The sequence below is a fragment of the Mycetomoellerius zeteki genome, unplaced genomic scaffold (genome assembly GCF_001594055.1).
Source record: "Mycetomoellerius zeteki isolate Tzet28-1 unplaced genomic scaffold, Tzet1.0 scaffold324, whole genome shotgun sequence".
Classification (NCBI taxonomy): domain Eukaryota; kingdom Metazoa; phylum Arthropoda; class Insecta; order Hymenoptera; family Formicidae; genus Mycetomoellerius; species Mycetomoellerius zeteki.
In genome coordinates this window covers 503,783-528,246 of record NW_017257310.1, presented here as the reverse complement: position 1 = coordinate 528,246, position 24,464 = coordinate 503,783, and the positions used below count along the sequence as shown (strand labels likewise).

Sequence of the window (24,464 nt, the reverse complement as noted above, 5' to 3'; positions counted from 1 at the left end):
TTGGGATTGGGCAGTACCTATGTCCGGACACACACACAGTTACATAAATCTATATTTATTTAAATTAATAATATTCTCAAATGCTTTTTTTACCTTAAAGATCAATTTGAATTAGTTTTTTTGTCATTAAACATTTATTTATATTATTATTTTCCATCAGCATACTAATTTTCTAATTGTAGTCGGACACTGGGATAATTACGTCTCAGTGTCCGACCGGTTTGTCCGACCACCGATACATTGACGCATTCTATTATTTATTCGAATATTTTAATTAATAATTGATATGAGTGGGTTCAAATAATTTTTCCTTGCTCAAGGGAATCTCGAGTTTTCAAATGAATACAAATATTTATGTTAAAAACCTTTTTGATATTATAAATTGTATTATTTATGAGAACCTAACGCTTAAACGTCCGGCTACTGGGACATTTACCTTATAGTTTTATTATTCTTTCCATCTATCCTATTCTCTTAAATCTTCATTCAGAATTAATGTTTATTTAAATTGGTGCAGAGAAAAGCAATATACGTACACATATATGTATAATGCATACTGTTTCCAAAGTTTTCAATCTTTGTATTGCTTCACACTTATTTGTATACATGTTACTAATGAAATAACAAATATTTTAATGTAGCGCATTTGTCGTACAATTTATTAATCTCGCTTTTTTATAAAAGATAATTTTTTTTACAATTATTAATTATTACTATCTATCTCAATGCACTTACTTTAGCCTAATCTTTCATAACTTATCCATACGTAGTAACTGGATTTTACACCAGTTAAAGTAGTAACATGATGTAAGATCCAATATACATTTTGTCAAGAAATAGGAGAATTTTATCTCATAATTATTTTAAAATCGCGTCCAAAGTTTTTCTTAATTTTGAAATAATAAATTATACAAAAAATGATTCCAATAATTTATAAAATACAAACAGATATGTTTATTGATGCACACAGAAAAATATCAATCTCTACTGCTAAGAAAAGTGATTACTCAATTTATTTTCTTTCTTTTAGTAACGGTTTTTTTTAACAAAGAATATTTTTTTATAATAATCTTAAAACATACTTATTACAAAATTTTAGAAAAACTCATTACTGTGTACTCAAAACAAGAATTTATTTTCTTTTGAAGAATATTATAAAAGCGATCGAAGAAACGAACTTTTTATAACGAGCATATCGAATTTGTTTTAATTTAATAAATTTGATTGAAATATTAAATACATATATAATATTTGTGCTAGGTTTCAGAATATATTTTGAATAAATTTAATGCTTCTGAAGAAATTATGATAGATTTGCGGATATATGAACTTTTGAAATACTTGAAAATAGTTATTATTGCTTGCATGGAGTAACTTGCGTATTTTTCTGTGTGTGTGTATATAAGGGAAAATTATCCCTTTCTCGGATCTTGCATCATTCATCTGAATTTTTCATCTCCGCATGCTTTGAGATGAGATTCAGCAACGAATCGTTCGAATCGTTAAAAATACGTACCTATATGATGGGCCTTGAATTTTATCGGATGATAATCAATTTAATAATTTTCAATTTATTTTTAAATTAAAGTTTTGTTTTTTATATATATAATGTCTATTTCAAGAAATTTAATCCATTTACGTAAATATTCTAGACTGTTTAAATCAAAACGTTGTTGACGTGAAGTTTTTTTAATTTAAATTCATTTTTAGTCGAATAAACGCGATATTTGTTCGTAGATTAATGAAAAATTATTTTTATTATTATTGATAATTATATATTTAACCAATTTCATTAATATGATGGCCCCTTCGCGACGCGTTCGTGTTTCGCGCATCGTACAAAAGCGTAAAATCTTACGCTTATTGCCGGCTATGTTAGTCGGCAGCAAAAAGGAGTGTTTCTCCTTATTGTCGATTTCTGGCATATGAAGCCAGAATAATGGCCAGGAGCAACGGAAAGTGAGTTCAATCTGGCCAGAAGAAAGAAGAAGATCTGTACGGTAAAAAATTTTTCATGCATGAATATGTATAAGTATGTCTAAACATACACAAACACGTATAAATATTCATAAACATATTTACAATTTTAAATGAAATATGTCCATACATATTCATACATCCCTTTTTCTTTTGTAAAATTACTTTTTAGTGTAATAGAAATAATAATAGTAATGTGAAGACATCAAAAATAATTAAAGGGATAATTTCCGCATTGTTCGTTTTGGAAAAAATCAAGTTTGGAAAAATGAAAAAAAATTGCTCATACACAATTATGCATAATTTTATATATGATTATACATAAATAATTTTTTTACATTTCTCCAAACTTGATTTTTTCTAAAATAAATATTGCGAAAATTGCCCTTTTAATTATTTTTAATGTTTTCACATTGTTATTTCTGTTACACAAAAAAGTAATTTTACAAAAGAAAAAAGGATGTATGAACATATATCGATATATTTCATATAAAATTATGCATGTTTATGAATATTTATGCATGTTATGTATGTTTATACATAATTATACATATTCATGCATGATAAATTTTTTACTGGGATAGGTTGGTGTGTAACACCAATCTAAGTTTCTTAAAGGTATATTGTAAAGGTATATTGCAAACTTGTTTATGAATATTTATTCATGTTATGTATGTTTATACATAATTATACATATTCATGCATGATAAATTTTTTACCGGGATAGGTTGGTGTGTAACACCAATCTAAATTCTTAAAGGTACATTGTAAAGGTAAACAGAATATTCGGGAGGATATATGATTAAAAAAATCTACAAAACTTGCGCTTGATTATCCGCGCTGACTCTCATTAGTCCCGTTATTTGTTAATTCTTTTGTATTTTAAAGATTAAAAATCTGTTTTAATTATTATTATTTATTGCTCATTTATTTAATATGATCGCGATTAGGTTGGTATACGCGAATAGGTACGAATAAATTAAAATACGGGTAGATAGGCGATAAATGTGGATAGGTAGGGACTGTATAGGTAAGGACAATAAGTATGGATAGGTAGGGATAAACAATGATTTTAAAATAAAAAATTAAATTGTTACAAATTAAAAACATTTAAATAAATTTCGCGATCGGTTAATTAAATTTTATTAAAAATGAAAATAAAAAAATGGAGGATTAAAAATTGAATAAAATTTTAAATTAATTTAAAATTTTATTTAATTATCAACACACCCCGTTCCAATTATCAAATATGAAAATAAAGATTAATTTCAAGTTTCATTGAACTTTCAGCTCCCCTGAAATTTTACTTTTTAAAAATTCTATACATGTACAAATTATGTAACGCGTTTTAATATTATGTAGTTAATTTTATTGTAAATAAATGTATGTATAATAATTAGGTAATATAAAATTTATGTAAACTATGTCCAGATATGCTATCGTATTTACTTTTATAATTTACTCTATAATTGCTAATAAATTATACATTTATTGGAATATGTATATATTCATATTGAATATCTATTCACAATACAGATAGCATTTATCTTGTCGTAGTAAACCAAATTGTTGCTTCATTTATGTAAATTATTTGTTATAATTATGCTCCTATAATATAATTTTTATTATATTTCGAACAGCATTTATAATTGTACATTGTATTATAAACAATTATTATTGTATTTCTGAATGTATAAAGGATTACAATAAAAGATAGTATTAAAAAAGTTATGCAATCTGATTTTATCGTATTTCGCTAATCATAATAAATTTTAAATATACTTGTCTGCAAAAACGGTCTACTAAATTTATCAGTAGCCCGTTTTTTACGAGTGAGTATTCTTACAAAGAAAAGAGGACCGCCGATAAAATCGGCGGGGGTGGTGGTGGGCCTCTAGCTCGTTTTTGCTAAATAAACCTTAAATTAACGATATATGATTGGAAAAGTTTGAAGTGTATTCAAAGTCTTTATAATTGCTAAAGATTATATAGATTTTGGAATATACTTACGTATTAGTAAGTATGTTTGGTAAAAACGGGCTGAAAATCTGCATTTTTTAAAAAAACATAATTTCGTAATTCCATTTTTATGCAAGCGCATATTATAAGACAAAATTCGCTTGTCCGAATTAACTTGTTTGAATATTCAGTTTCGAGTTTCTTAATATTCAACAACTTTTATTTTCACAGTAGGAGATGCGAAATTTAAATTTTCGTTTAAGGATCCATTAATAAACATTGTATCATTAAAAGATTTATTAAATAAAAGCGTAAAGATTCTGTGTGTTCATATGCGCTTTTTCATTATGGAATTCCGCAGGTATGTCGCTCGACCGATTGTCGCGTGATGGCTTGCCAGTGGCAATTTATATTGTTTGATTTAGCTATTTTTATTACAATGCGACCACTGACGCTCGCTATTATCACATGTACTTCAAGTATGTCGCCTTATTAAATGTTGTTTAATAATTTTATCTTATAATTTATTGTATCTTATGGTGATCTATTAAAGAATTGTGAATTTCAGCAACTTTCATCTGTACAAATGATGATGTTTAGAGGAATGTTCTGAGCAGAGGCTCTTATTTAGTAAAAAAGTTGCGTCTTCATTTAATCTCTAATTAATTGTTAATGATTAGTTAATCAGCGCAAGCGCATATACTTGACAGTTAAGAGTTCAAGCGGCTCATGCTCTGAGCACGTGAACTCGGCGCGGCTTGTACATACATTGGGCTCAATTATAGGGAGTGCACGCCTTGTATCTTGAACGCAGCTATATCCGCGCACACACTATACTCGTCGCGAGTATACAAGGTGTGCTTTGTGCTGGGACGAAGATTTTCGCACCACGTTACAATTAACTAAAAATAATTATCATCATATGTCTCGTAACTTATTCTCGTAAGACCTGTAAGAACTTTGATCAGAAATTAATTAAATTATTAATTACGCATACAAGCCCAGGTAGCAAGGCAACGTTTTAATGATGTCTTATTGACGTTAAAGACATTATTAAAACGTTATTAAGACGTCATTTGACGTCATTTTGCTATTTGGGAGATAGTCTTTATTTAATTAATTATCACGTAACTCTCAATATTCAATGTTCATGAAATTTATTATACTTAAGTTACACGATTTGAATTTAATTTCATGATATTACATTAAATTTAATGTATTTATAACTGATGAAAAATATATTTGTGTACATGTATATGAAACTTAATGTACTTTTCACAAATTTTATGAAATTTAATGTACTTGTTCATTACATTTAAGTAACTACTATAACTTAAGTTTCAGTTAAATCATTCATTACTTTTAATTCATAACTGCGAGCTTCACTTACATATATGTACTCGTAAAGGAAGCATTTCTAACAGTGTTGATTATACCTTTGGGGGCGTCCAATATATCAGTAGTTTCGAATTTCATAAGGCGTCTGATTGTTACGCTACTACAACGAAAAGAATTAGTCATATCAGAGCCGTCGGCTCGTTTCGATCAGGATGAGAATACTACAAGTGTTTGGATTTTTCGTAATCCTTTGGCATGGTCAATTTGGTACGTTAAATAATCTTTATTAAAACAACTATTATTATTACGTATATTTTTCTACATTCTATTTTAGTAATTTAGCACCCCTACAGCACAAAGTTGCACAAAAGTTGCAGCAATATTGCAAAGATTTTGCAACGATATTGCTGCAAATTCTGTGTTGTATGGACAATTAATTCTATTATATGTTATCTATATCATTTAAAAATAATTTTTATATTATTGTAAAAACATTTCAAAAATACTCAAACAAAGAGTAATATACATATATATATATTAAAATATTTTGATTTATGTTAAAAATTTGATATTAATTAAATTTTAATATAAATTTCTATATTTTTTTTAGCTTTCAAAATGAAGGATATAACAGAAGATATTGTAACACGAGGGTGCAAAAAATTGGAAAATACAACGCCGCTGTTGCGTCTTAAAAAGTATCTCTTTTGCGATTATGATAGCACCGTCCGTCCAAATCATCATAAAGTAGTTACCAATATAACTCTCAGACTGATGCCGAAAATGATGGAATTCGTAAGTGCATCGTTATTGATTGTATTATATGATTGTAAATAAATAGTTGTGCTAAGCGCGCGTACTCTAAATCATATTTTAAATATATTTCGAGACAGCATGATGTATTATAGTATATATTTAGTGGGAATTTTTTATTATTTAAATTATTGTATTTTAGCAATCTTGTCGTACAGTTTTTATTTCTTGACATAAAAAACATGATTTAATTTAAAAATTGATTAAAACATGTTTTATATCGAAACATAAACTATTATTATTGTTTGTGATTTTTTATCTTTATTAAACAATTATTAAACAATAACTATACGTAAGAAAAATTAATCAATTTTATTTGTAGACCGAGGATGGTGTATTAACACTTCATAGCTGGATGTCATTTGTAAGTCTAGAATATTTTTTTTATTATATCGAATATTTCTATTTTAATAAGTTATTTAATTAACAGTTTTGGACGGACACATTTCTAACTTGGACACCAAGTAATTATAATGGACTTACTTATATTCACGTGCAGCCTTTCTATCTTTGGATGCCTGATATTTATGTTTACAATTCGTAAGTTAGCTTCATATAATTATTATATACTCATTGTTAATATTAATAAAATTGAAGCAAAATTTAAAGTATTTTTGAATGAAGGATGAATGAAGAAAACGATTGCAAAAGAGATCTGATCGAATATGCGGAAATAATACAATGAAAAAATAATCTAATTTATATATCTCTTTTAAATTAAGGAAATTCATATCTATACATTTAAATTTGTTATTTCTATTTTTCTATTTTTTTAGATAAATTGTTTACTTTAAGATAAATGTTTTAATTCTCATTTTTATATTAGTATTCAGTTATATGATATAAATCCGACTATAAATATTTCGGTCATTTTTCATGTACTTTTAGTGGCGATATGACGAGTAACGATTACGAGACAATTTTAAACACGGAATGTTTGGTCTTTAATAATGGTTCTGTCATTTGCGTGCCACCTATGAAAATTGTGTCAAAATGCGATCCCGATTACACTTATTGGCCCTATGATCAGCACACATGTCTTATCACACTCGGCTCATGGTCGCATATAGGAGAGGAAATAGATGTCCATCTAGATGGAACCGGAGTATGTAAATTATTCGACTTGTTACAAACTTGCAATGGTCAACATTTTCTATCTGGAGACACGGTAGTGTCTCGGCGCTAAGCCAAGCGCAGTGACATATACTTTTCTTCAAATATTATTTTTAATGAAAAATTATGTATTATAAAATTTAATGACACTTTGTACTAATGCAATATTATAAAACTGCTAAGTAAAAATTCCGCGATTCAAAATTATTAAATTATTTACCTTTTTACATTTTAATTTAATTTTGAAAGTTTGGTGCGCAATTTTCGCCTCTATTCTTTATTCTGCTTATTTATTTATTTTTGCTATAAATAAGTATATCTTATTATCTCATATTACGAAAAATAAAAGTAACTCACTATATTTATATCACAGGTTGATATGAACGGTTACGAAAATAATACACAGTGGGACTTGAAACTTTTAAACGCAGAAAAAATCGTTAAAAAGTATAAATGTTGTCCGAATGATACTTTTCCTAGAATTGATTACACATTTTTACTAACTCGGCACTATAGTATACATTATAGAGCTTATATTACGCCAGCTATCGGTAAGCAATTGCTTGCAAAAGCAAATTTGCATGATAAACTTAGATCATGAATGCCTTTTTTAGCTTTGATATTCCTCACCTTAACGGTGCTCTGGTTGGATTCAAGATCAGTTGAACGAGTAGCGATGGCGAGTATAAATTTTATTTGTCACCTACTCTGCATATTCGATTTGTTCTGGATGGTGCCATTCAATGGTGTCAATTCTCCTTATATAAGTGAGTATCAAAACCACAAAGAGCATCATATAATTATAGATAAAAAAATATCTTAAACTTGGGAGAGATATTTAAATTTTGTAACATTTGTGATAAAATCTTCTCGTATTAGCAATTTTTTTCAATATACATACATTAAATGTTGTATGAATATTATTTAATGCGATAGAAATAAAATAGATATATAAGAAGAAAGATGAAAAAGGTAGATATATAAATTAAAATACGATAAGTATATAGATTAATTAGAATTATGTAATTAGAATCATATAATTAAAATCATAATTTAAGTTTTAAATAACAAGTTATATTTCTTTATTTATCCTGCAGTGCTGTTCTACCGTGACTCTTTGATGTTGGCCACTTTTGCATTAATTCTGACAGCATTGTTACGTAAACTGCAAAACACAAGCATGGAAATGCCAAGTTGGATATCTTCTACGACGACATTCATTTTGAGTAACGGGGCTGGTCGATTCCTGGTCCTGAACGACGAGGAATCCAAGATAGCAGATGGAGGTGTAGTAACTGAAGACAACTCGGATTCTCCAAAGTCCGAAACGAAGAAAGAATCCTGGAGACATTTCGCCGCCATTATTGAGTGGTTGTCATTCTTCTGTGTGATCCTCACTTATGCCATCATCTTAATCACTCTTGTACCTTTAGGAGCTACGAATTGATTCATGGCACAGTCAAAATATTTTCTATAATGTTCAATATCCTTTTAAATAACTTGTTCTGTTTACTCTTTTGTAAATAATTAAAATAAATAATTGTTTGAGTTATTTTTACTTAAAATATCATTTATTTGTTTTTTTCCTTCTATATTAAACCTTATTAATCATACTTTTTATACGAATAACTTATATAATTTATAGTATTTAATAATTACATTTTAAAAAGTCTCTGAAAAGAAAAGAGTTATTTAAAATGAATAATGTACATAAAATGTATATAAAATTTGCTAAAAATGCTATACTAAAGAATCAATGAAATGATCAATAAAACGTTATTAATATAAAAATAAGCTGGTTTTAAATTCGATTTTCTGAATAATTAGATCATTTTTATCTCCATTATTTTTATCTGCTTGAAAATTTTCTATTTATCATAAATTCAAATATTATTATCACAATTGTAATAATCGTAGTTGTAATTATCAAAATTATCATAATGAAAGCATTACAAATATTATACATATTATATGTTGCATCTTTCAAGTTCAAAATAGACGAAATGACTTGAAATAATAAAAAAGTTAATACAATTAAGATAATATTGTGCTTCTATCCGAAAAATGTATTTGTCGTTCGTTTATTTAAAAAAGAGATGAAATTATTTCTATTATTGATAAGAGCTTGTTCCTAAGGGGGCGGTCTTCATGGTCTGCAGTTTTACGTTTCACTGGGCGTATAATTATCATCAGTTCTGCTCTCACATTCCATTGCTAAGCGATTCAGTCATTATAGATCCATTCGTCGTATAGATATTCAAGATGGACAGAAACGGTTTCTTTTCCGTCTTCCTGTTTAGTCTCATTGCATGTATTACCGATATAATAGCAGAAAGCAGTTGTAGCTCTGAGAACATATCGCCTATGGTGCAATTGAAAAGACATCTCCTATGCGAATATGATCCCGATGTAAGACCGGTTCAGTATAATAATAATATGACGCGTGTGAATTTTTATCTGAAGCCAAAATTCTTTGAATACGTAAGTAATAATAATAATAATAATGATAATAATAATAAAATTATGGTAATATCTGTCAATGTTAATGTAAAATATTAAAAAATGCGAAGAATCAATATCTTTTTGCAATTTTAAATAGATAAAAAATGAGTATTAATTTACAAAACAAGATTCATAGAATTGAATTTAAAATTGTAATTTATTTTTTAGACTCACGAAAGTGAAATGTTCGTGTTGCATACGTGGATGTCAATGGTAAGTCTACATAACTGCATGTAAATGTATGAATATCCATATGAATGTATTTAAGAAATGAGTTTAAGAAAAGGAAGTGATATATCTATCGATTATTTAGATGTTTAATTCATGAATAAGTTTTGAACGCACTTTCAATTTAATAATTAACATAATTTACTTTGTAAGTTTCTAAACATAAGTTCAAGTTTGATTAATTATTAATATTTTTGTTTGGACAGATGTGGAATGATTCGCATTTGACATGGGACCCTGCACAATACGATAACATCAAATGGATACCAGTAATAGGCTATCAAATTTGGATACCCGACGTTTTGATGCATAATGGGTAAGCGATGAGTATATATTCTTTTACTATAATTAAAAACATTATCATCTAAATTTATCAATAATTATATTAATATCTATGTGCCACTTTCTTATATAAATATATTAATTTTTTAATATCAGAATTCGAGAATTGTATTCCTATAATTACGTTTTAAATATTATTAAAATACTATAGTAAGTAAATACTATAGTATTGTGCCAATTAAAAAATTTCTATTGACATCTGGCAGAAAAAACAACCATACAATCTCAACAAGCATCAATAAGATTATATTGGAAAGTGAAAATAAATCTGAGATTCAGAGAGATGATGATAAAATATCTTGATATTTGCTAACTTCTAACATTTAAATTGCGGAATATGTAATATTAGATTCAAGTAGAATTTATAAAATTATTTGTACGTTTAGACGATTTGGAGAAAGCTCATTGAATAATGAACATTCAAAATGTTGGGTCTCGAGACAAGGGACAGTTAGATGGTTTGTGGCAGCAAAATATACCTCAAGTTGTTTCACAGATTATACGTGGTGGCCGTACAATACCTTGAATTGTACTATACAATTTGGATCGTGGTCACATTCTGGTGATGAGATTGAGCTCGTTTCCAATCAGAATTTGGTATATTTTTTTGTTTTTCTATGAAAACAAATTTATTTTTGTGTCTATGCAAGTATAATAATATGCCTTTAATTTTAATATGCTAAATATGCCTATTATTAAGTAATATGCCTTTTTAATTTTCAATCTGCTAATTGAATAATTTTACAGTCAAATATAGAATCAAAACATACCGAGTGGAATTTAGAAAAAATTTATATAACAAAATGGGAAAACAGATACAAGTACAATTCAGATTCGACCATCAAAATGATCTCTTTTCACTTTATTCTGAGGAGTCATTCGAGCATAATACGCATTGTATATTTATCACCTGCTATAGGTTCGTAGCATGTATTTTACTTTAATTTTAATTAATATTACTTCATTATTAAACTATCCTTATTATCCAAAGCATATATAAAAGCGGTCAAATTTTGTAAAAACAATTTTTGATAATTTAAATTTGGTATACTTGTTAATAGATAATAACTTAATTTTTTCAACAAGTAAATTAATTTTAATTGTTTTTTCTATTAATTTTAATACCTAAATTGTATTTTACGTGATATTCACAGTACTAATGGTGATGACTCTGATGACACTGTGGTTAGAACCGAAATCCTTCGAGCGAATGGTGATCGCTAATCTCAATTTTATTTGTCATTTATTATGTATACAAGGCGTGCATTGGGAAGTACCAAAAAGTGGCTTTAACATTCCCAAAATACGTAAATATATTTAATAAGACAATAATTTAAAAAATCGCTATTTATAATATCGTTTATCTTAAATCTATAATTCTTAACATTTTGCAACTAATATTTCCATATATTAATTTTCTGTAAAATTAATTCACCTAATTATATATTTAATTCGTAAATATATCTGACATGACCGGTAGCTTTTTAGTTAATTTTTTCCAGTTTAATTACGTGTGATAGAGAAAAACATAGAGAAAGAAAGAAAGGATAATCTCAAATGTTTTTTATTTTAGTCTTCTTTTATGAGAGCTCCCTTGGGATAGCAACGTTCGCTCTCATTGTCACCAGTATCTTGCGACATCTGCAAGAATTGACTACCGAGCCACCCATGTGGATTTCAACCGTCACGACATCCATTTTGCGTAGTCGAGTTGGACAAATTCTTCTAGCTAGCATCCTGGACCCAGCCGTGACAGCCAAGATAGAAACAAATATGGACGATAATACCGACCTCGTGCAATCGAACAGCAAAAAATCACCATGGAAATATATTATAGTGCTCATAGGATGGTTAACGTTCCTAAGCGTGTTTCTCGCTTATATTGTACTGTTGAGTACATGTTTCCCTACGTATTATACCATATAACACATTAACTCTCTCTCTTTCTCTAACATACGAAATAAATTTATTTTAAATGACGTTGTTGAGGATATGTATCTTGTTATCAAGATATGTGATTATATAACAAGGAATATATATAAATTTAAAAAAATATATATCAGTTTATATGTGTATAAATATATTGAATGTACGGATAGACTGGATTCTGATATCAACGTGGTTTTCTGTTTCCTTCTTATAAATACCTTTATTTTGTAAAACAGGTTTGCTTTGGACACTTATACTAACATTGTTCGTTTTTGTTTGTTTAACAACAGTGCCAATTGCAACTTAATCTACATATCTCATAATAAATAGAGAAATAAGGAAATATAAGAAAAATGAAAGTAACTGCCCGAAAATATATCTAACTTTTACATATGGCGTTGTTATGCCCCATATATGGTCATTTTCAAATAATAGTTATGTATATTTAAACTTTTAATATGATCTCGCTGAATTTTTTGATTTTGCAGCGATCAACATTTCGTTACACTATATACACGTTATGATTTAGCGTTTCTGCCCCAGAAAAATCTTCAAAACGCGCGAGTAAAAAGAATTCTTCATTATTAAACATAGTCAATAATTTCTATCGTATACATTTCGAAAAGATATGTTTATAGAAACGAATAACATTCGTACCAACGCTTTGAATCGACATGATTCGGCAGTTTTCAATAATGAATAGAACATATATATTACGCATATATAAACACTGAAGATATCACTGGGAAAAGATATAGAAATTGACAGGTAATGTTTCCTAACATATGCAAAAGCGGAATGAGTTGATTCTCACTGTGATTGATATAAGAGATAGTCCTTCAATAGTCTCGGCAAAGGGAGCAAATTGACTGCATTTCTCTTGGTGTATTGCAATATAGCGTCACGGCATGCACTCTGTAGTGTTGATACTGCTGAAACATATAGAAACAATCTAGAAACTATGCTGAATAAAGAAACAGGACATGATCTAAGACATAGATACTTACCTCCATACAGTTGAACGATTCGAACTTGTTTCGTGGTACCATAGACATCCACTACTGCGCGCAAAGGTCCTGCTTTATAAGGAATATCCTTGCCGCACACGCCCTGATCCTCACCATTGATGATGAAATGCATTTCTGCTTTATCGGGACAACCGGCCTGCGGCACGTACATGATACCAATACGACTGCCCGCATCCGTGGGCAGGATGCATTGGGAAGAACCATCTATATTTGGTTTTAGAGCATTGAAAGGAATAACACCGCGTGACGTTTGCACGTTGACTCCATCTGTGACCAATTTCTTCTCTCTGGCTGGTATTCCCGGTGGTAGTCCTTTTTATGAACAAATATGTAACATTCAACAAGTGTATAATATGCAACATATATAAATTCTAAATTCATCTAATACATATATTATTGTTCTTGCTCTTTTATTATGTCTCGATATTTTCATAATTATGTTTTAAAACTCATAGCAATTTTTATATTAATATTACGAATATAGTAGGTCCATTTTTTCTAATTAAACTTCTTGTACAGTTCTTTTATCTTTTTCTTTTCAATGTGAAAAGAAAAAGAAAGATAAACCTTGCAAGAAGTTCAGCTAAAAAAAAACAGGTATAGTATACATCATTTTTAATAAACTTCCTCTTTAATTTCCAAAATTAACAGTAACAAATTGATAAAGAGAATTTTTATTAAATTATCATAGTAATTTTGTAACAGATATTAACCTGTGATAGAGGTGTATGTGGAAGATAAACCACCGTCAAAATTGTCCCAGATAGTTTGATTCCTAGTTATAGCGAGGATCCATGTGTTGCCTAATCTAACCAGATTGGGCATCGCATATTGAGGCAGGTTGTTATTGACCGAAGCCGGATCGATCAAAGTAAGACCCAGTCTCATGTGTCCGCTCCATCCTCTCTCCGTCTTCTCGATCTCTACGAGGAAGATCTCCCCTGGCTGCAACGGCTTTTCGCTGAAGGCCACCGAATTGGCAAAGCTCGTAGTTCGTACCGCGACCGTACTGTCCTCGCACAGAAGGATGTTCTCACCGTGGATGGGGTGGAACCTGGTCACTATCTTTCTAGACTCTTCGCTCATGGTAGCACGACGTAGGACGAAAGTACACACACCCGAAGACGATCGCCCGCGTATGATTGCGCCGCATGCATCAGGTGCATGCCTGATCACCCTGATCCTGTCAGATCAACCAACGCGAGCCGCTCCTACGCGCTGTCATCGCAATTGCGCCTTCGCGACTTTGCCAAGGTTATCGCGAATCTGACTTCGCTAAGATACCGTTTTTTGCAGACGAAACGGAGCGAGCGATACTAGAGTTTTACAAAGAATTAGAATAACTACAGCAGCGATAGCGGCAGCAATGCCGATCAGTGCCGATCGTAAGATCGTCGCGGAAGTGTCACTGTTAGGTTAGGTTAGGTTCTCATTACGGAGCGATTGCGGCGATCACGGGGATCCAAGTGACGCCGGTTTCACGAAAATTACATGTTGATGCGGGCGACGGCTTTAGCTAGGAATGATTCTGGAACTTTTCGTGAATTCCGTGTTTACGAAGTTATGAACCACTACCACCATTACACGGAGCGAATCACTATGGCGCTCGTCGAGTTCGATCCTTCGACCGTGTTGGACGAAGTTCGACACCGTCACCATTGACCATGGACGACACGAGCGAGACGCGTGTCACTGCGCGTGTGCGGGCGATGACGTACGATGGACAAGCGGAGTATTTAGAATTTTAAAATACGTTCCATTTTACGCATGATTATCTTTGTTTCACCTCAAATTTTCTCTAGTACGGTTGGATCTTTCGTGTCCTGCACATTTCTTTTTTTTGAAAAACTATAGTATAAGTGACTTTCTATCTTTCTAATAGTGATTATGTATATGTGCTTATACATATAATGTGGTTAATTAATCAAAATAATTGGCGATATAATTACCGTTTTTGGTGATTGAGAAATACTTTAAGTTTATTTCAACAAGTTTGTAATCTGTAAACAGATTACAAAACTCTTAATAAATTTGAAGTACTTCAGAAATGATATTTAAATGTATGTTTTTTTTATTATGTCGACATAATAAATTTAAATATTATTTAAGTATCAATCAAGTATATATTTAAATTAAATATGATTTTTGAAGTATTAAAAATAGCTTAAAATTTTTTGGTAATATTTCAAAAAGATTGTAGATTTTTTCTGTAACATTTCATCAATCTTTCAACAAGGTTTCATGTGCAAGAATCGCGGACATTTTACTATTCCAGAGCTGTCTCAGAAATGTTGCAGACATATTTTGTAATTTTTATGAAATGTTTCACTTTTCATTTGAAATATTTCTGAGATATTTCTGAAAACTTTCGGTGCTGTATGGGTACTTATACCATGCGCAATGCTTCACTTTATATATTTACACCATGGGATTTTAATATTCTGTGAACAACAAGGATAAAAAAAAACGATGCATTATGCGCGTAACGTTTGTTCTACAATAGGATCACAGGTGTAAGCCGTAAGAAATTGGTCAATCATAGTTGAATATGAAAAAAATAATCGACTATGATTTATAAACAGACTTAAAACGGAACACATTCAAAGAGTACAACTGTTATTTGTGCGTCAATAAATGTGTGCAGGGCAGAGAGGTCTTCGGATCTCTCTGTCTTGTAGCCAATCAACAGGCTTGCAAAACTCATACGACAAAACCGCACAAATGAAATAGAGACCAAAGAATGATAAAATGATTACATTTACACGGCATGCTTAATCAAGTTTAATAACATCCGTAGTTATGAAATTAGCCAATCATAGCTGTTTCTCGGAAGAATGAAACGACTGTGAGATTGGCTAATTTCATAACTACGGATGTTATTAAACCCGATTAAGGATGCCGTGTGTAAATATAGTTAATGATACATCATGAAACGTGAAACGGAATGCACCTCTAGATATTTTTTAAATGATCGCATATGCAGAACGTAAAAACATGAAAAAAGCGTGTATTTTATTTATTTCAATGATATAATTATTATTCGTAATCAAATACAGTATTTCATATCACAAAGAAAAAAAATGTGATAAAGTGTGGAGCGATACTTCTCGATCTCGTTAGATATTAACATGTTACTCATTTATTATTCGCGTATACCTCTTAAATAATAAGTCCAATTTATGTGAGAAATTTTTGGATCTGTGCAGTACACCAGAAGTTTTCCGGTTACTGGATAATCATCTTCCATTTCTCTTTTTCCATTATCTTTTAGTCGAACGACAATAGAGATCACCTTGTAATATTGATTTATATTAATTTATATTGATTATATAATTTACATAATTTATATTATTTGTTTAATTTATATTGATTTATATTAATGTTGTAATAATTAATAAATAATTGTTTTATTAAACACTTTATCCTGGCAAAAATAAAGATTGCAGCATAAGTCGAATATAAAGGAAGAGTGACAGAACCATAAATGAAGCTTTCAAGAGACGAAAATTAAGAAGTAAACGCCTCTTTACATTTTATTGTCTCAAATTTTGCTTTCTAGAAGCTTCATTAATGTTTCTGTTACTGTCCCTTTAGGCTGATATTACATTTGTCGTACGACAAATTTTTTAAGTTTACATGTTAATTGGTTGTAAGATATAGAGAGATTTGAGAACTTCTTTGTCCTACAGTCAATCAACAGGTTTGAAAAGCTTGTCGTACATTACATACAAAAAACGGATTACTTGCAAAAAACGGATGATCGGTTATATACTACTAATGGGTACTAAACAAACGTATACACGGTGAGGGTTAAAAAAAGATAATTATATAAAAATCAATAGAATTACTTGTTTTTGCTTAATTTTATCCAATGACGTCGTTGTTACGAAAACTTGGGGATCGTCGAAGATAAGCTCGAAAGATTTGGTTTCTCTAAATATATTCTTGAAGGATATAGAAGCTGGTGCATTGGCAGCAACTGTATATGGTCCTTGAGGTTTTGGCAATGAATACGTACCGATGAGAGGAAATCTGTATATAAACAATTTAGACAAAACACATTCCGTATATTTGACTTATTTAATAACGCTGCGATCAGCAGGACAGATTAACCCTTTGATGTTCAAATTACTTCAAATGAATAAAAAATCAATTAGTATTTCGTTTTCAGTTTCATGCAATCAGTTAGTCTAATATGAATAAAAAAATTTCTCTTCATTATTTCAAAGAATTTATGGAAATCCCGAAAATATAGTTTGCCAATTTTAATCGCGTACAGACTCGATCATTTAAAGTATTATGCGGTAAACTACTAAATTAGTAACATATAACGTCGAATCTAATTCGACATAAGATCGCAAAGGATTAATTTTAATTGCGAATTATCGTACACAAATTCGCCGGCAATCTCGGATGTGGCTGTCATAGTAGCAGAGACATTTTCGACGTCGCAAGGTTCGTAAGTTACATCGAATGATGCACTTCTCAACGCCGGCACCTCGATGTTCTTCGGAGTCGTAAAGCATTCATTATTCACCTGGAATATATGAGAACGAGACTCTTCCATCGATCGTTGTAGCAAAAGAAGAAACGCAGCTTTATGCTCACCTTGATAATGAATATTGCAGTGTTCTCGGCGTGATTGGTTACATTCAGGGAAAAGGTGACGGAACTGCCGAGCACCGCGTCAACGCGCGTCGTTTTCTCCGGCGATGCTGGTATCGCTCGCAATCGCAGCTCGTAGGGAAACAATCCGAGCTCCTCGCAGTTGACGTCCAAGGCTACCGTAGTTTCCTCGGCGGGATGTAAAGGGCGGTACTCGATTCTGATAATTTCCTATCACATTCGCGGAGATCGTTACTGGCACCGTCGTTGTTTGTTGGCCACGATTAAATTTATTCCGTTTATAAGTTGAGAATATAATTATTTATTTATTAACTCTGTACGGTTCTTTTGTACAATGCGGTAGCCTGTTGCATAATTCTTCAAGCATTCGAATCGCAATTATAATTGATAAATGATACTTTGGCAATTTTCATAAAAATTCTTTGATTTTTATGTTAGATTAGTCAATTAGATAAAATTAAGGATGAAATACTCGATTTTCGTTTATTTCCAAATAAATTTGGACCGCAAAAGATTAATATTTTAATGTACTTTCGGAAAATCGAACTTATTTTTAACTCGCAACGTATTAATAATTATAAGTAAAAATCTGACCGATAAAGATAAATCAAATAAAAGTAAGAATCCTATTTTCCATCGAAGTTAATCTTGGTGCCTAATAATTTCATAATCATTATTGAATGAAATCAAATTAAGTTAATTTAATAATCCTTATTATTAAATTGATCAATAATTTATGATTAACGTCATTTTCAATTTTAGTCGCATTTAAAATCCGACAAATGGAATTGGCGCATAATTTATAGGACTAAAAAAATGTATTTGCAAATTTTACATAAATATTAAACAAATTTACATATAAAATATATGTAAATATTATTAAGCATTTTTCTTAGATCTGTTTCGACCAAAAATATGATTTTTAACTTTTTTTATTTGATTGTAACGTAGTATTATGAACCAAATTCAATGACTAACGCTGCATAATGGTGCCACGAGCTTTGGTACGTCGTGGATTGTGATGCAGGGATGTTGACATTTTGCCGTATATATTATGTCCTGCTTCTTAAGTGGATTATCAAGTTCTAAAGCATGACACACTGGAGATCGTACCACAGTGATCAGTTTGATCGATTCTATCTCTTGTGGTCTTGTAATATCATACTGGAGTTCGTAAAATTGATATTCGTTCTCTTCGTTAGTGAATGTTATCTATATGCACACATGAGTAGTTCTAATTATTTTGCAAAATATAATTTTACACTATGAAAATACCGTTAGAAGCGGTTATAAAATTGTTATTTTGAAAGCCCTATCTGTTAAAATTGAAAAAAAAAATTTTTTATGTTATTTGTGTTTTCTCACAATAATTTACTTTAAAATTATATTTTGATTCTTTGTAGGAATAGAACTCTGCGCGATAATCTCGTTGGCCGTTTGCTGGAACGTCTATCTTGGTGTTGCCGACAAAAGTGAACATTTTGACAGTCTAAAAAGTAAATTAAGAAAAAAAACAAATTTTAGAATTATTTCACAGTTTTCTGTAATCTCTCGTAAAACTTTTGAACCTCGACGGGGTCTTTGCCATTTATATTCTCAATTTGGCATTCGAATCGTTGTTGCCTACTGAGCCAATTGTAAACAGGTAACAATTCAGTGTATTTTGTCTTTGCCGGGAATTGACGCGTAATCCTTTGGAGAACTTGTGGAGGTAGACTAAGTCCTCGAAGACAGTACACTAAAGGAGCTTTGTCATCTGGCAGTTTTAGAAGCAACGTACCCTAAAATTTACGGAAATATTACGTTTCTCGACCTTTACGTTAAAATTATAAAGCTGTTCTATGTTATTAAGGAATGTACGATTATTTTATAAGAAATTAACCAAGTTCTCATTTAATTACTTCGTGAAGATTGCTTTCGCAATTCATGACTAGAGGGACATAGGCGATTGTACAGGTAGCAGATTTTTTCGAAGGATCATACGAGACCTTGTCGACGAAAAAATATTCGCCGGTAATCTCCGGTTTCAATTTCCAAGTTACAATATCATTTTCAACGTTCAGAGACCTCATTATTTTTTCGCGAACGCGACACGAGAAGAACAGAGTGTCGATCGGATCAGGCAGTTTGCAGCTAGCTCCAGTAATTCTTAAGCCGAGATCTCTATATTTTTCAATTTCAAGCGTTGCCTGAAAATAAAATAAACTATTTCTTTTATCGAAAGACTACATTTCGTATGTTCAATTAGATTCTTTGTTACATGCGTTTAAAATTAATATCAGATTCAATATAAATTACGATAGAATTTATATATAATATTGGAGATCTTTTTACAATAAAATAACAATTATACTGTTATTTTACTGAAAATAATATTAAGACAATTTTTAAAATAAATATGACAAAGATAAAATATATGTCAAGCACATACGTGAGAGTCCTGTTCTTAAGTTCTAATGGGAAAAAGTTATTTCAGAAAATTAAATACGGTGTATAAATGAAATTTCTACAGCAAGAAGTATAGTGTATTTCTTGAAACTACGTTTGGTGTATATTGTAGGAGTAAGAAACGAGAATCTCGTCGAAGATCAAGTATTTTGTGTGCACAGGTATAAAGATAGAAATTGTATACGCTCACATTGCCCTCGATCAAACTATCATGCCGAGTGGGTTGGAAACTGATAACGAAGTTGACGTCCATGCCAGGAGAGCAATAGCCAGTTGCAGGAGCTATGTTAAAGTCTTCAGGCAATTTCAACATGTTCCACTTGAATCTAGAAATTGATAGATCATACATCACATACGACGTTATTAAACTAATGGGAAAATAATAACATGAATTACATAACAACAAATATAATACCCATAAAATACCGGAGAAAAGAATCATTATATAAAAAATAAAGAACGCGCTTATATCGTTTGTTTAAAAAAAGAACATATTTTTAAGAACTTTATGTAACTTTAAAAGATATTTCAAAATCTTTTGATTCTTCAGATTAATATAAAGTCTTATATATTCGTTGTTTATTTTTTATTTGTTTATGGCACCAACCTGGCACCAATATCTCCCGTATTCAATAGCATTATCTTTGTTTCGCTGAGACAACCTCGAACAACGATGCCGAAAGGCACATAAGTCTTGTTCAAACGGAATTCCGCGCCTATACAGCTTCCGCGCAAGATAAATAACGGTTGGATCGTAGAATTAGTTTGGAAGGCCACCTTAATGACAAAAGGATGTATCCTGCGAATAGGTTTGTACTTTACAACAACATTCGCGATCTTCCCTGGCTGAAGTACGATCGATTCTGCCGGCTCGATCTTCAGAACTTGAGACAGATTAGCCTCGTCTGTCTGAAGAGTTTCGTCAAGGGTATTCGAACGTTTCGTTTCAGTTATCGATGCTCGAGTGCGATCCACTTTAGAGTTCTCCTGATCGATCAACGGACAATGAATTCTTTCGTGGAATAAATCATATCCAGATAGATTCTTCATGAGATCGAACTTTAATTCGAGCGCAGCACGTCCATCATTGATCACTGGCACCTTTCTGCTTATCGTTTTGTTAATCGGTAGATTACCAAGATCCACCGATTTATCGCGTGGATTTACTAAACGAATCTATCATAACAGCATACAAGTAAAAATAATTCTGCGAGTATAATATTTACTTAAATAAGTTTTTGCATTGACTACGATGACGCGTCAAACAATTAATAAGTTATTAACAAATGACATAAATTACGAATTGAATTAATTCTTAACGCATACATTTATGTGTGTCATTACCTTATATATGATTCCTTCGCCGGTTATAGTAATCTTTTTTTCGATCGTCGAATTGATTATAAAATGTAAATCATCGCGATAATGCACCTGTTCTAAAGGTCGAAATATTATCGGAATGACAATACTTGATCGAGCGACTATTGTCTCTGAAAGAGCGTCCAGATTTACAGAGATGTGTGGTTTCTCTTCAAACTTGCACTCCAGTCTGTGAAAATTAATTGTTTCGTTCGAAAATTAATGTCTCAATTTCCTGTAAGTACGTTAAATCAGCTTACATGTACGAAATATCATCTGAATTCGTGATGCGTAAATCGACGTGATAAGAAGCCGCAGAAACATTTCGAACGTAGCAAGGTCCAAAGTTGTAATAATTAAAACTAAACTCCAGAATTGGTTTATTCGCAGTCGCTTTTAAGATTAGTTGGTAGGTCGGCCCTCTGGAAATCTGAATAAAAAAAAGGGACACACAGATTTGCAAAGTTTACGTTTATATTTCTCATCAAGCATACGGCAGTATTGACATCTAAACGATAACGGTACCTTCAAGAGAATGGGATGATTCTTTATCACCGTCTTTTGTAATGCTGTAACAATGAGAGAACAGATGGAACGCGACTCGTTAAGCACATGATCTTGCTTTTGAGGCATTGCAATCGTGTACATATTTCTGCTGACTATTTCTGATATCATTCCGAGATCCCAAGAATAATAAAGCGTCATTTTGCTCGAGTTTATTATTTCAAAGACGATAGTAACGGGCGCTTTTAACAATAACTAAAAATTAAGAATGCTTAATATTGTTAAAATTTATTTTTAATGTTAAAACAAATTATTATACACGCACCTTTCCACAGTCGATAATATTCTCTTTATCCTGATTTAGTTGCACTATCTGGCCGTTCTGATCAACATATGTAACCGAAACAATAACATCGTATGTTGTCGTCGTAACAAATATAGTCAATGGTGCCTTCATTTTCTTTATAATGCATTTTACAGAAAATTGAAATTCACCAACAAGTGTAGGCTGATATTCGATCCTACATAAATAAAAAAGTATTTAATTAATGTCTAAAAAAAATTATGTTCAGAATTCTTGCTTGTTCTACGTTTACCAAAATATTTGTTCGCTTTTTGCAAGCAAAATGCCACTTATAGGCATTATTTTCAAATATTGAAGACGTCCTTCAGAATACAAAGAATCTCGCGCGATCTGAAAGGGAATCTGAAATTCCTCTTTATTGATTACGTTTATTGATTCTCGCACATTGACACCTGTAGAAAATACAGATATTAATGCATAAGAATTGTACGGAATTTGTACTCTCTAAATTTTTAAAGTGAATCTCACTCTGAGGAATAAAATATCACTCTTAAAGATTGAAAATCTTTAAGCCATTCTTTTTCAAGACAAGTAAGATTCCACTCCAAAGAATTTAGAGAGTATATTTTTCTATTGGTCTCTTCATCTAACCCATTACGGTTGGTCTCATTTTTAAATGGACACGGGAACAGCAAACCGATGGTTCTCTGACCGTCGCGACGAATAGAAAGAGACAGTCCAGATTGTATTTTTCGACATGGAACAACCAAAAGGATTCGAAAGTGCCGATATTCTCCGCGAAGAACGTAAACGTGAAGTCCACTTGTTTTCCTCGCTCAGCGATTCCTTCCGGAAGTGCACAATGAAATTTTGGAATCTCGTCTTCGACGTGACGAGTACGATCTTCCCAGATGAAATGATAATCATCTGATGTCGGATTTATCATTCGGAATTTTCTGAAATTTGTGATAATGCATTTATATTTGTGCTTCTTTGATTAGACATAGAACATTTTTCAGCAAGGACACAGTGTAATTCAGTGAATTATTCCATCTTTGTTTAATATTAACTTACAAAGGATATAATGATTCACTATGCTACATTGTGTCCTTGTTGAAAAACGCCCGTAATATTTACTTTATGTGAGACCCGCCGATTCCGATCACGTCGAGCACAATCACTCTCGTGCCCTCCGGAAGAGAATTATCATCCGATTGGTAACCGATGGGTCCAGGCAGTTTCATGTCGCGTCTATCATCGGACAGATAGTCGCTTTCCGGTATGTCGAAGTGGCAATATGGCAACAAACTTCTTCCCACGATGGGAATAATCAACTCTGGCAGTTCCGGATCGAGATTCTCCATTCTGTTCACCGGACAAACGGAAACGCGCGTATGCAGGCAATGCCAAGAATTTATGGATACGATAAATCCCTCCCGTTGAATAAACGGATAGAGATAACATATCTCACATCGTGACTCTACCGGCAAGTTGTAGCTTATATATTTCTTTTATTTTGATTTTTGGATATATATCTTTGTTATTGAAATATATTCGATATAGACAAGAATATAGATCCGGCGGTTCCTGGTGGAAATCTCATGATAGGAAGATTTGGAACGGGTATATATCCATTTTAGATGGGTATATACCCTTCTAAAATGGGCACATATCCATCGGTCATGGGCATTTTTGGAACTATCTATGAGAAGATTTCCATTAGAGGTGTCAGTGTGCGTATCATCCCATTTGTATTCAATAAATAATTACGCATATTAAAGGCTTTATTTATAATTAAAAATATTTGAATATATTTATTTTATTTTGATTTGAAAACATCTTTGTTATTGAAATTTGTTCGATTGAGAAAAGAATATATATCCGGTGCGCGCACCAGCCTATTTGAATATTACCCCCATTAACCTGGACCCCCCACCATCGAAAATCAAATTCGCGATAGGTCAAAAATTTAGTGCTCTTTTGTTGCTAATTAG

General features: G+C 31.2%; 3 protein-coding genes across 3 annotated transcripts in view; 2 read left to right on the top strand and 1 right to left on the bottom strand.

The window, feature by feature from the left end:
* The first annotated feature begins 5,477 nt into the window (after window positions 1-5,477).
* On the top strand, window positions 5,478-8,647 carry LOC108725081 (acetylcholine receptor subunit alpha-like 2). The gene is made up of 8 exons (XM_018451860.1): window positions 5,478-5,541; window positions 5,885-6,069; window positions 6,410-6,451; window positions 6,518-6,627; window positions 6,976-7,192; window positions 7,574-7,751; window positions 7,815-7,967; window positions 8,298-8,647. The coding sequence occupies exons 1-8, from the start codon at window positions 5,487-5,489 to the stop codon at window positions 8,645-8,647; spliced, it is 1,290 nt and encodes a 429-aa protein (XP_018307362.1). The 5' UTR covers window positions 5,478-5,486.
* An 802-nt stretch (window positions 8,648-9,449) lies between these two features.
* On the top strand, window positions 9,450-12,249 carry nAChRb2 (nicotinic acetylcholine receptor beta2 subunit). Its single transcript, XM_018451861.1, has 7 exons — window positions 9,450-9,681; window positions 9,871-9,915; window positions 10,137-10,246; window positions 10,659-10,869; window positions 11,020-11,191; window positions 11,427-11,579; window positions 11,846-12,249. The coding sequence occupies exons 1-7, from the start codon at window positions 9,463-9,465 to the stop codon at window positions 12,196-12,198; spliced, it is 1,263 nt and encodes a 420-aa protein (XP_018307363.1). The 5' UTR covers window positions 9,450-9,462; the 3' UTR covers window positions 12,199-12,249.
* Window positions 12,250-12,378: 129 nt separating this feature from the next.
* The window catches only part of LOC108725103 (hydrocephalus-inducing protein homolog), a 25,755-nt gene continuing 13,669 nt past the window's right edge, over window positions 12,379-24,464 (bottom strand). Inside the window, exons 16-33 of the mRNA XM_018451891.1 lie at window positions 23,608-23,835; window positions 23,122-23,426; window positions 22,763-22,922; window positions 22,492-22,687; window positions 22,188-22,421; window positions 21,923-22,092; window positions 21,648-21,852; window positions 20,911-21,479; window positions 20,494-20,629; window positions 19,757-20,044; window positions 19,424-19,636; window positions 19,231-19,344; window positions 18,834-19,067; window positions 17,838-18,065; window positions 17,621-17,766; window positions 13,943-14,298; window positions 13,209-13,541; window positions 12,379-13,130 (exon numbers count right to left, since the gene is read on the bottom strand). Coding sequence (XP_018307393.1) covers window positions 13,012-13,130; window positions 13,209-13,541; window positions 13,943-14,298; window positions 17,621-17,766; window positions 17,838-18,065; window positions 18,834-19,067; window positions 19,231-19,344; window positions 19,424-19,636; window positions 19,757-20,044; window positions 20,494-20,629; window positions 20,911-21,479; window positions 21,648-21,852; window positions 21,923-22,092; window positions 22,188-22,421; window positions 22,492-22,687; window positions 22,763-22,922; window positions 23,122-23,426; window positions 23,608-23,835 — 4,234 coding nt within the window. The 3' untranslated portion in view covers window positions 12,379-13,011. The remainder of the gene's footprint in view (window positions 13,131-13,208; window positions 13,542-13,942; window positions 14,299-17,620; window positions 17,767-17,837; window positions 18,066-18,833; window positions 19,068-19,230; window positions 19,345-19,423; window positions 19,637-19,756; window positions 20,045-20,493; window positions 20,630-20,910; window positions 21,480-21,647; window positions 21,853-21,922; window positions 22,093-22,187; window positions 22,422-22,491; window positions 22,688-22,762; window positions 22,923-23,121; window positions 23,427-23,607; window positions 23,836-24,464) is intronic.

Coding starts and splice junctions, on each gene's coding strand:
- LOC108725081 (XM_018451860.1), top strand. CDS start 5,487: ATGAGAATACTACAAGTGTTTGGATTTTTCGTAATCCTTTGGCATGGT. Junction 7,193..7,573: donor TCCATCTAGATGGAACCGGA/GTATGTAAATTA, acceptor TTTATATCACAG/GTTGATATGAACGGTTACGA. Junction 7,752..7,814: donor TTATATTACGCCAGCTATCG/GTAAGCAATTGC, acceptor TGCCTTTTTTAG/CTTTGATATTCCTCACCTTA.
- nAChRb2 (XM_018451861.1), top strand. CDS start 9,463: ATGGACAGAAACGGTTTCTTTTCCGTCTTCCTGTTTAGTCTCATTGCA. Junction 10,247..10,658: donor GACGTTTTGATGCATAATGG/GTAAGCGATGAG, acceptor TTGTACGTTTAG/ACGATTTGGAGAAAGCTCAT. Junction 11,192..11,426: donor ATATTTATCACCTGCTATAG/GTTCGTAGCATG, acceptor TGATATTCACAG/TACTAATGGTGATGACTCTG.